The sequence below is a fragment of the Saccostrea cucullata genome, unplaced genomic scaffold (assembly GCF_032062105.1).
Source record: "Saccostrea cucullata isolate Sc308-1 unplaced genomic scaffold, CSIRO_AGI_Scuc_v1 ctg385, whole genome shotgun sequence".
Taxonomy (NCBI): domain Eukaryota; kingdom Metazoa; phylum Mollusca; class Bivalvia; order Ostreida; family Ostreidae; genus Saccostrea; species Saccostrea cuccullata.
In genome coordinates, this window is record NW_026922796.1 from 147,501 (window position 1) to 160,141 (window position 12,641).

General features: G+C 35.4%; 1 protein-coding gene across 1 annotated transcript in view; it reads right to left on the minus strand.

Annotated features, from left to right (window-relative positions):
• The window catches only part of LOC134262489 (uncharacterized), a 118,230-nt gene that overhangs the window by 76,950 nt on the left and 28,639 nt on the right, over positions 1-12,641 (minus strand). The window contains exon 5 of the mRNA XM_062744886.1: positions 10,853-12,361. Coding sequence (XP_062600870.1) covers positions 10,853-12,361 — 1,509 coding nt within the window. The remainder of the gene's footprint in view (positions 1-10,852; positions 12,362-12,641) is intronic.

Below are 12,641 nucleotides of genomic sequence, written 5' to 3' on the forward strand. Positions count from 1 at the left end.
AAGTAGGGTATTCTCACTGGAAAACAATTGTGAAATTTGAAAGTAAGCCAATGTTAAAGTTTTTTATAAGTACAAAAATCTCCAAGGTCAAGGTCAAAAGGTCAATATAATTAGTATCAAATAAAAGGTCTTGCCACATTAGAATACTTATGTAGAGCATGAAAGCCCTAACCCTAACCATTCAGAAGTTATGGCCAACGTTCAATTTTTTTAAAAAGTAGGTCAAACTCCAAGGTCAAAGGTCTAAGTTGTTGTTATCAAATGAAAGGTCTTGTCATAAGGATCAAATATGTAAAGTATGAAAGCACTAGCCCTAACTCTTTAAAAATTATGGTCAAGGTTTGCTTTTTTAAAGTAGGTCAATCTCAAAGGTCAAGGTCAAAGGGTTAAAGTTCTTGGTATCCAATGAAGGGTCTTCTCACAAGGATTACATATATGAAGTACGAAAGCCCTATCCCTTACCGTTCAAAAGTTATGGCCAAGGTTAAAGTTTTTTCACAAGTACGAAAATTTACAAGGTCAAAGTCAAAGGGTCAAGGTTGTTGCTATCCAATGAAAGGTCTTTCAACAAACATTGCATATGTGAAGTATAAATGTCCTGGTATCTACTGTTCAAAAGATATGGCCAAAGTAAAAGTTTAAAATTTTCATGTAAAAGTGGGTCAAACTCCAAGGTCAAGGTCAAAAGGTCAAATTTGGTGGTACCAAAGAAAGGTCTTGTCACAAGGAATACACAAATGAAATATGAAAGTCATAGCTCCACTAAATCAAAAGTTATGGGCAAGGTTAAAGTTTTTGCGGAGAGACAGAGAGACAGACAGACAGACAGCTAGACAGACGGATGGACATGACAAAAACTATATACCCCCAAAACTTCGTTTACGGGGGCATAAAAACACAAAAAGTACATGTACTTGTTGCTTATTCTTAAAACACGAAGGCATAGGTAATTATGTTTGAATAAACACAAAATATGTTTCATTTGATTAAATGATAGAAAATTCTTCTTTTGTTCTTCGATGTTATTTTCCCCATTTGAACCAATACCAGACCCTTTCCATTCAATAGGAAACAATTTAATCTTGCCTACCACATGCATAATATCTACACTACCCAAGGATGCTTCCACATAAGTTTCAGCTTTCCTGGCCCAGTGGTTCTTGAGAAGAAGATTTTTAAAGATTTGTTCTATATATTTCTATGTAAAATTTGGATTCCCTATTGTGGCCCTGTCCAAACCCTGGGGGTCATGATTTTAACAATTTAATATCTACACTACCTGAGGATGCTTCCACATAAGTTTCAGCTTTCCTGGCCCAGTGGTTCTTGAGAAGAAGATTTTTAAAGATTTGTTCTATATATTTCTATGTAAAACTTGGATTCCCTATTGTGGCCCCGCCCTACCCCCAGGGGTCATGACTTTAACAATTTAATATCTACACTACCTGAGGATGCTTCCACATAAGTTTCAGCTTTCCTGGCCCAGTGGTTCTTGAGAAGAAGATTTTTAAAGATTTGTTCTATATATTTCTATGTAAAACTTGGATTCCCTATTGTGGCCCCGCCCTACCCCCAGGGGTCATGATTTTAACAATTTAATATATACACTATCCAAGGATGCTTCCACATAAGTTTCAGCTTTCCTGACCCAGTGGTTCTTGAGAAGAAGATTTTTAAAGATTTGTTCTATATATTTCTATGTAAAACTTGGATTCCCTATTGTGGCCTTCGACTCAGGTGAGCTAAAAATGAACTTCCGTGTTGATTGTGGGTAGCATCTACAGAGTTACGTATTGGTATGTTATCGAAGAAGTCGTTACAGTCTTGGGTGTTTCCAATTCTCACATTCAGGTCACCACATACAACTATGGCATCCGATTCATAATGTAAATAAATTTGCGTTAATAAATGTGAGTAGAATGAGGAAGCATCACCTCCCCACCGTGAATTTTCGGGAGGTAGGTACACAGTGAAGAGAATAAGTGTAAAGTCATAATATTTATTTACAAAGCGCAATCCTAAGATTCCTTCATAAGATTTGTCAACAATGTCAATAGTATAAGTCGTTAGAGTTAAACAGCCAGTCTTTTACTATGACTCCCACGCCCCCTGAACCTTTCGGTGCTTTAATATGAGTGTGAGTGCGGTTAAACCCAATCCATTTAAACCCATGCTCTGTTAAGTCAATACCATCTTCATTAACTGAATGTGTTTTGTTCAACCCAACAAAATCACAATTAGTATACTTTATTATTTCAGTTCTTAATTGTTCATTTGATCCACAAACACTTAAATGTCCTATGCTTAGACTACCTGTGGGTCGGGTTCTGTCCTACTCATCGTCGTGATCGGAGAGAATATGATTGGTCTGTTCAACTTGCGGTTGCTTTTTAACAATTCTGCCGTTTGCTGTAATTCGAAACTGCTTGCCGTGTGGCATTTCGTTTAAGATGGTGCGTGCATTAAGTTCGATAAGTCTTTCAGTATGGGTTTTACTCGACCTGAGAAAGACGGTTTTGAACTTTTCTATTTCACAGAGTTTACGCCTTTCCCATAACACAGCCTTTTTTTCAGTGAGAGAGGGTACCGAGATCTTTACAAGGCCTGGTCTGTTACCCCTGTTTTTCAAGCGACATGCTGCCACAACGTTTACATTGTCGTCAAGATGACCTATGATTTCTCACGCAACATCAAGAATTTCCTCCTCTCTATCGCATTTCACATTTGCAGTAAGTTTCACACTAGGGTCATCTAGTGGGTTTATGGGACATTTTGCCGTGTTTACATTTTCAGGTAAAGGCCAAGCTACTTGTTCAACATTTTCTAACTGGTTAACAATGGAATCAATGGTAAAAAACATTGTATAGATAGATTTATAGGTACATAAAATTATCCAAAAAGATAATAACTTATGGATACTTTTAATTACATCATTAAAAAGTTTAATCATTTATAATTGACTTTTCCGGTGTTGTGTTTAAGGACAGGTAACTCAGGTGTGAAAAATGACCAACTAAGTGCTGATTTAAATTTGAGTTATCGTTTATAGGAATGACATATAGGCTGCTTCAGCATTGGTATTGTTATGTACACAAAAGTTTTGACCAAGAGAAAGAGAATGCCTTCACGCTACCTGAAATAACAGGGTCAAATGAATGGGGAACAGACTATATTCAATAGTTTTAACTCTCTTTGACGATTATTATGAAGAAGAAAATTTAATGTCATGTTTTTTGTGTGCGCGCTTTTACGCTTCCTGTGTAAATATATGTCTTTTTACAAGTAAATGCAACAATTGATCATCTTATTTGTGTTACTAAGCACGAAGGCGAACGACCGAGTATAAAAATTTAATTAGGTTAGAACTGAGAAGGAGGGTAGATTTCACTTTTTATTTTAAATAAAAATTTTAATTATATGTAGTAAACCGGTGTCCGCAACTATACAGTAAATAAGTTTAACTTTGGTGCTAAATTTTAAAACCACTGGATTCTACTGAGAGCAAATAAACACTTGGGAAATGCTAAAAACTGCCTTGCGTGTAAACAGTTAGATACCCCGAGCCTGATCTAAACAAGTTTCAGCAGTGAGTTATCGTTCATAACACCGACCCCTAGCGGTAGTTGAAAGGCCTACTAAAACTATTTAAGGCTGATTCCAGTTAGCCCAGTTCCCAAGAGACACAACTGTTTGATCAGAGATCTTCCAGTTAGCCCCTTACACTAAACTAATTAATTTCTCTCTAATTTGTCATGCAATTTTCTGTTATCAAAATTCTCTTTGACCAGTGCTTAATAATTATACCCTTGGGAGAGGTAGATTTTCTCTTATAAAATAAAATAACATTTGTTAAGGATTGCTGTATAGTATATAATGAAAAAAAAAATTTTTCTTCATTTAACGTTTTAAATAGGGATACTGCAACACTTACATTTCTTGGGATTGTGTAATTTGATAGTAAAACACAGTTTTGTTTTGTTTTTTTATTTCACTTTAATTAAAGGCCATGGTGACCTTGAAATAGGTCATGACATACCTTCTACCCAAGATGCATAAATTGGCCAAGTTTGATGATTGTAAGTCTAATAGTTTTCTAGTTATGAGCCAAACAAAACAACAAAATAAAAAAGAAACAAGAGGCCCACAGGCCTTATAGGTCACCTGAGCATCATGCAACAACTTCCAAATGATTGAATTTGGTTCATGTTTCAAGCTAGATGCTATGGCATTCACAATTCTAAAAGAGGCACCATTGCTAATCACAACTATACACTCAGCAATTGTTTAGTTTGTTTACTTAATACCCATAAGCAGGGCAGGGGAACAAACAATGCATTTCAACTAATCAGTAATTTTCAGCAATAATCATAAGTGCCCCTACCACACATGAACCCCTGGCCCTAGGTATACACATTGCATAATTTTTGAAAAGGCACACTTGCTTATCAATAATATTTGATTAATATAAGGAGCAGATTTCAAACAATTCATTTTCAGTATATAAGTAGAGCCCCTCCCCCCCCCTTCGGTATCCCTGACACAGGGGCCTTGAAATTTATAATTCTGGAGAAAGAGCCCTTGCACATCAAAACTATATAGGTAGTACATCTGTTTATTACCCAGGAGTAGAGAAAAAGATTTTCATAGACGTAATGTATTTTCACTACAAAATCATTATAGAGCCACTCCGTAACACCATTACCCCTGACCATTGGGCCATAAATTTCACAATTTTGGTAGAAGCATTCTTGCTCATCATAACTATGTACTTAGTTAATTTATTTTTAATACGTAAGAGCATATAAGAAGATTTTCAAAGAAATAATGTATTTTCACTATAGAATCAATAGAGCCCCGCCCTAACCCCTGACCCTGGGGCCATAAAATTCACAATTTTGGTAGAGGCACTCTTGCTCATCATAACTATGTACTTAGTTAGTTTATTTAATACCTAGGAGTAAAGAAGAAGATTTTCAAAGATTAAATGCACTTTCACTATATAATCAATAGAGCCCCGCCCTAACACCAGAACCCCTGACCCTGGGGCCATGAATTTCACAATTTTGGTAGAGGCACTCTTGCTCATCATAACTATGTACTTAATTAGTTTATTTAATACTCAGGAACAGAGAAGAAGATTTTTAAAGAAATAATGCATTTTCACTATATAATCAATAGAGCCCCGCCCTAACACCAGAACCCCTGACCCTGGGGCCATGAATTTCACAATTTTGGTAGAGGCACTCTTGCTCATCCTAACTATGTACTTAATTAGTTTATTTAATACTCAGGAACAGAGAAGAAGATTTTTAAAGAAATAATGCATTTTCACTATATAATCAATAGAGCCCCGCCCTAACACCAGAACACCTGACCCTGGGGCCATGAATTTCACAATTTTGGTAGAGGCACTCTTGCTCATCCTAACTATGTACTTAATTAGTTTATTTAATACTCAGGAACAGAGAAGAAGATTTTTAAAGAAATAATGCATTTTCACTATATAATCAATAGAGCCCCGCCCTAACACCAGAACCCCTGACCCTGGGGCCATGAATTTCACAATTTTGGTAGAGGCACTCTTGCTCATCATAACTATGTACTTAATTAGTTTATTTAATACTCAGGAACAGAGAAGAAGATTTTTAAAGAAATAATGCATTTTCACTATATAATCAATAGAGCCCCGCCCTAACACCAGAACCCCTGACCCTGGGGCCATGAATTTCACAATTTTGGTAGAGGCACTCTTGCTCATCATAACTATGTACTTAATTAGCTTATTTAATACTCAGGAACAGAGAAGAAGATTTTTAAAGAAATAATGCATTTTCACTATATAATCAATAGAGCCCCGCCCTAACACCAGAACCCCTGACCCTGGGGCCATGAATTTCACAATTTTGGTAGAGGCACTCTTGTTCATCATAACTATGTACTTAATTAGTTTATTTAATACTCAGGAACAGAGAAGAAGATTTTTAAAGAAATAATGCATTTTCACTATATAATCAATAGAGCCCCGCCCTAACACCAGAACACCTGACCCTGGGGCCATGAATTTCACAATTTTGGTAGAGTCACTCTTGCTCATCATAACTATGTACTTAATTAGTTTATTTAATACTCAGGAACAGAGAAGAAGATTTTTAAAGAAATAATGCATTTTCACTATATAATCAATAGAGCCCCGCCCTAACACCAGAACCCCTGACCCTGGGGCCATGAATTTCACAATTTTGGTAGAGGCACTCTTGCTCATCATAACTATGTACTTAATTAGTTTATTTAATACTCAGGAACAGAGAAGAAGATTTTTAAAGAAATAATGCATTTTCTCTATATAATCAATAGAGCCCCGCCCTAACACCAGAACCCCTGACCCTGGGGCCATGAATTTCACAATTTTGGTAGAGGTACTCTTGCTCATCATAACTATGTACTTAATTAGTTTATTTAATACTTAGGAACAGAGAAGACGATTTTCAAAGAAATAATGCATTTTCACTATATAATTGACAGAGCCCCGCCCTTACATCAGAACCCCTGACCCTGGGGCCATGAATTTCATAATTTTGGTAGAGGACTCAATGCTGATTACAATCATACCAACAGTTTGACTGCTTGATGTCCAGGAGTAAAGAAGAAGATTTTTAAAGATTGCACTAATTTTAGTGCTCTTGGCCCCACTCCCTAGGCCCAAGGGGGGCAGGGACAATGAAATTCACAATTTTCGTTCCCCTTCACCCACAGATGCTATATGCCAAAATTGGCTGAAATTGGTTCAGTGGTTTCAGAGAAGAAGCTGAAAATGTTTAAATGTTAACGCACGACGAACGACGCACGTCACACGACAAACGACGACGGACAAAAACGGATAGCAATAGGTCACCTGAGTTTACTCAGGTGACCTAAAAATGCTTGTAAAATGCAGAAAAATCATCCAATCATGATAAAAATACCACGTGCACACCTTCATATGGTGAATAATAAGTGTACAAATTTTCAGACAAATCCATAAAATAGTTTCTGAGAAACGGTCCGGACAAAATCTCGTCTACAGACAGATGGACAGCTAGACAGACGGACAGACAGACAAGCTGATTCTAATATACCCCCCTAAACTTCGTTTGCGGGGGTATAATAAGGATGGCTTCAGAGAGGCAGATTTTTGAACATCACAGGTTTACAAATTCTTTATACTCTAGAAATTTATCATTTGCATCATTTTCAATGAAATTAGGCCAAAAAATACATACAGACCCTAAACTGTGCTACTACACTTCAGAAACGAACCGTACCGTTCCGTGTAGAAAGCGTACCGTACCGTGAACAAAACGAACCGTTCCGTGCAAGAAACGAAACGTACCGTCCACAAAGCGTACCGTTCCGTGCACAAAGCGAACCGTTCCGTGCACAAAGCGTACCGTACCGTTCTCAAAGCGAACCGTTCCGTTCAAAGCGTACCGTACCGTCCACAAAGCGTACCGTTCCGTGCAAGAAACGAACCGTACCGTTCTTTGGTTAATTATGCAAACCACGCCCCCAATGATTTTTGAATCGTGTAATGACCAAATAAGTCATTTTTGGTTTATTTCTCGCTACGGCGCCTGTGAAAGAAGGACGGAGGTTGTGTCTGCCTGTTCGAAACACCATTCTCAAGTATTATGCGTCTCTGCCTTCAACTGTAAAAGTAAGGAAACTACTCGAAGCAAACTACATTTTTAAAACATCTAGACACATTGTGAGACGATTCCTTATTTGCAATTAATCAGAACAATTGGTTGTGTTTGTGGTCAAAGGTACAATACAGGCCACAAAACACGTGCCGGGCACAGTGGACCTCGAACAATGTCGGCGTCTTTGAAGTCTTTCATTTTCTTTATATTAGCAAAAAAAATCAATTTCTTTTTAAAATATTAGTTGTATTTAAATATTCGTAGTGTAACTATACGGATATTTTAACTAACATTATAAGATGCCCCAAAATTCAATATAATCGTGCTCGTGTCCGGGGAAAAAAACCCTCTTTTAATGTGTACATGTACATTCATGTTTCATATTAATCCTATAATTATATTTGACATAAAAATAGGCTCAATAGACTATAATGCCACTAAGATAGAACGCGCTTTCATGAATTAATTCCCTGGTTGTCTCTACTTTTCATTTTAATTATGCTCATTTAAATTATTAAATCTTATCAGATACAATATCGTTTTTGTCGTAAGTATTCATATGTAGTACATATCAGATGCGTGATTTTACTAATGAATATATAAATATATATATAAGTATAAATATTAATTACTTCATTCGTAAAAGACATTTCATGAAAAATTAAAAAAAACAGTTTGCGAAAAAATAAAGATATTTAAGGTTTGTTACGCTACATACCCCCATCTTCTTTCTAGAAAGCAATACGAATTAGCTGGTTAAAAGTTCTTTAGAAGTCTGCAAAATGGTACGTTGTTGTAAATAAAAAAAACATAATCTACAGGAAACATCCTTATTAGTGTCTGAAAAAGATAATTTACTAAATAAAATGAAATTAAAAAAATATCAATTCTCTTTCAAGCCTTATGAGTTATGTTTGTTAACACACACCCCCCCCCCCCCCCCCCCCTCCAGAAGGCGAATTTATGTGACTTTAAATTGTGCTTTTGTAAAAAAAAAAAAAAAAAAAATTATAATTTAGGGAAACATGCTTATTTATTTTTGTCGGAAAAAGTATAATTTAGGAAGTAAATTTGTAATCAGTGTTGTGGTGTTTGCTGGATGTTAGTTGAGTGATTAAATACACTTGATGTGGTCAGAACTAAATAATTTAAAAGGTGTGTTAAACACACGGCGCCCCCGTCCCTAGCTCCGGTGTGACCCAATATTTTTTTTAAACAGGTGTGAACTATGAACTGACCATAAGAATGTTTCAAATCACAGGAGAAATTCTTCCAGCATAAAAGGACTTTCAGGATCACCTAGCGTCATGCCATATTGATTGACAGGTGATGCACGAGAATTTCATGCTTGCAGCATGCATGTACAGAGAACGGATTATTCATTGCACAATAGTTGTAAATGGGTTGATTAAATAGAATCATAGAGTGATTAATTGTGACTTTGGCGATGTAAATAAAACGAAGAATGAGAATAAATACAAGTTATTTTTTTTACAGATGTAATGTATTAAGGGGTTGCATCTCTCTCTCTCTACCCCCCCCCCCCATTCTCTCTCTTTCATTCACGACATCGTTTTTACAGACTTTACAAGAATAGAATAACTTAATAAAAAAAAAAAGGAAAACTTATTTAAAATAATTACTTAATACACTGAAAGGATTATTGAAAACATATATAAATACTTGTCTGTGAAAAGAATGTATTCTGTTACGAGAAAGCACTCGGAAGTTATTGTATTGATTTCGTGTTTCTGCTGCTGATTTTCGTATTTATTTTGTTTACTGATATTTCTCTTCTGAAGCAAACGTTTAAACGATAGATCTACAATTTTAAAAAATAAAAAAACAATGTGCATATCTAATTACTAGGAGTAAAAATGAAGCAGGAATAGTCATATTTATTTCTATAGATCAATCAATTAAAAATAATTTAATATATATTTGCGTAGCGTTATATGTATAGAACAAGTAAATACCCGGTATATCAATTCCTTTTAATTATGTTACTACTTTTTATTTTAAAGTGAAAAAAAAATTTAATTTAATTTTTTTTTCCTTTTTTAAAATGAAGGTTCAGCAAACGTTAAAAATAACCACGGAAATATTTACGAGTTCTACATAATAATAATGTATCTTCATAATGCCAAAGACATCGGTGGGATGATAGTTTTTCTTTCTTTCATTTCTTTTTCTTCATTCTTCCTCCATCACCGCTGTAGTGTAAATTTATATACTAGTATGTTTAAATTGAAACCGAGAAATTAATTTGTTAATAGCGGAAATATAATAATATACATGCATTAATTATAAGAACTTCAGAAGTCATTTAAAATGAATTTATTTTTAGCAGCCAATCAAGAATTAAAGCTAACAGACTCCGCCTACTCCATTTGCATACCGTTTCCCAAAGCGTACCGTTCACAAAACGAACCGTTCCGGGCAAGAAACGAAACGTATCGTCCACAAAGCGTACCGTTCCGTGCACAAAGCGAACCGTTCCGTGCACAAAGCGTACCGTACCGTTCACAAAACGAACCGTTCCGTTCACAAAGCGTACCGTTCCGTGCACAAAGCGTACCGAACCGTACCGTTCAAGTGGTGTAGTAGCACGGTTTAGGGTCTGTACCAATCCAGGCATCCTGATTTTTTTGTTTGTATCATCTGCTCTTAATTCTTCCACAGTCTTACCTCAATTGTGAAAAAGAAAGCTTTATAATTGTTTTTAAAAGCCCTCATGGCCCTGAAATTGAGATCATGGAAAATTTTGTCTATTTATACTGCCATTTTGGTTTGCAAGATAATTCGGTCAAACACGCTTTGTGCAGATGTAAACTACGAAAGTACTTGATAGAGGAGTAAGGACTTTTTTGAAATCTAGCTTTTTTGCAATTGAGGTAAGTAATTTGAAGAATTAATCAGAACAGAACTTTTTTGTGTGCAACAGATATACAGTTTTTTCAATGGGTGGCACTGTCGCTCTCCCGTCTGTCAATACATATTTTTTCGGAGAGCTACAGTTCTGCAGCTAGTGAACTGACAGACTGACTGACAGACCGATTGACAGATCAACAATTTAATAAAATAATGAACATGTAGGATTTTCCCTCATGATTTTGCAAGGTAATTTTTTGGAATTTGTATGACACGTAAGTAAATATATTATATGTACTTACCACATTGTAGAAAACATTCATTTAAAGGCCATAAAAAAGAACTGCAGGGACACATCACTACATCAACAATCAAGGACTCTGCATGTCCTGCAATATGATGAACTCGGAAATATGGTGAATTCTGTGGATCTTTCTCATTTTTCAATATCCAACAGTTAGCCAACTGTGGTTCAAGAGTCTTCCTCAAAACTGTGCAGTGAAATTTTCTTTCAAGTTGCTTTTCATTAAAATCAGTCTGTTCATGGTTCATGACAAGCTCTGTCTCTACAGCTTTCTTTAAGCTTCTTTTATACTTTTCTTCCCATTCTGTTGGGTTTTTATCATTTAAGAAATCAGATAGAGCTTCTATTATGTCATTTGTTGCCAGTAAAACTACAACGTCTTCTGTATTTAGTCCTTCATATAAATATTTGCCTTCCCAATATTTTTTCTCCATCTTCTTAAATATTTCTGACTGTAATCTTTCCTTTAATTCATCTGTATACCCAAATTCCATTGTTTTAAGAGCATCTCTCAAAATTGTTTCAGCTCTCTTTGCTTCATTCTGATTACACGCTATAATATTCAAACAACTGCGCGACTCAGCTTCATACAAGGCATTAACTTTTGATTCTTTCAACATGGCATCCACATATTTTTTAACTTTTGGCATATCCAATAATTTTGTGTCAATGTCCAAATATTTGCCTTCTGAATGCAACTCGTTCAGAAATGCCATCTTTTTCTCTTGCAAGGATTCCAATTTTTTCCCCCATAGTTTAATTGCTTTAAGCTGTGTTGGGGTAAATATTGAATCATTTAAACACTGAGGATTTCTATACTTTTTCACTTCTGAAAATATCTCATCAGCTATAGGTTTTATTGCTGCAAAAGAAATTAAACCTAGCTTTCTTTCCACTTTCAAAGTTTTGTCTCCTATTCTTTCTTTCAATTTCTGAAATGTTGGTGTAGTAAAATAAAAGTACCCCAACTCATGAACAGAGACTTCCCCTTGAATGAAACATTCTTCTATTGCTCTAGATACTTTCTCCATACTTGATGGGTGTGCAAAAATACGTACAGTTCCTGAATTTGCACGTCTCCAGTGTCCAAAAGATTCTCTTTTCTTTAATTCATCTTTCAAAAAAGAACTGCCCTCTTCTGTAAAAAGAAGTTCAAGGACTTTGGAATCTAAAGGCAATGTTTGTGACTTTATACTAGAGAGGAACAGATTCATTTCCTCTTCAATTTTATTTTTGTCCTCCGATGAACAACAACTTTCCAAATAAAATTCTGACCCAGTATCTGTATACTTAAAGTCCACCGTCCTTGATTTGTTCTTTTCCATGAAGTAATCTTTGAAATTAAGTTCTTCTAAAAATATTTTATGATCTTTGCTGTCTATTTTAATTCTCCATTGTTTAACAGCTGTTCCTGATTGGTTATTATTCTCCTGCATTCCAAATGAAGAAGTGCTTTCCCCTGAAGTCATTTTATTTTTTCTATCTTTTCCATCCTGTCCTGTGGACTCTAAAATAAAAGAAAAGAAATTTTTACTGAGCAGATTATCAAAAAACCTGAAAACATCACTGGAAAATGAAATCTACATAATAAAATATTTAAAAGTAGACAATAACCCACTACCTTTGCATACCTAGTGTTTTAAAAATAGTTTGGGTAATTCAATTTGATAAATATTAGCAATAAGCTCTGAGAATTGTATGCTACATCACTATGAGGAAACAACTTTTTCTGAAAAAAAGGGTTGTCCCTTAGAATTGAAATAGCAGGGGACATTATAACAAGAGGC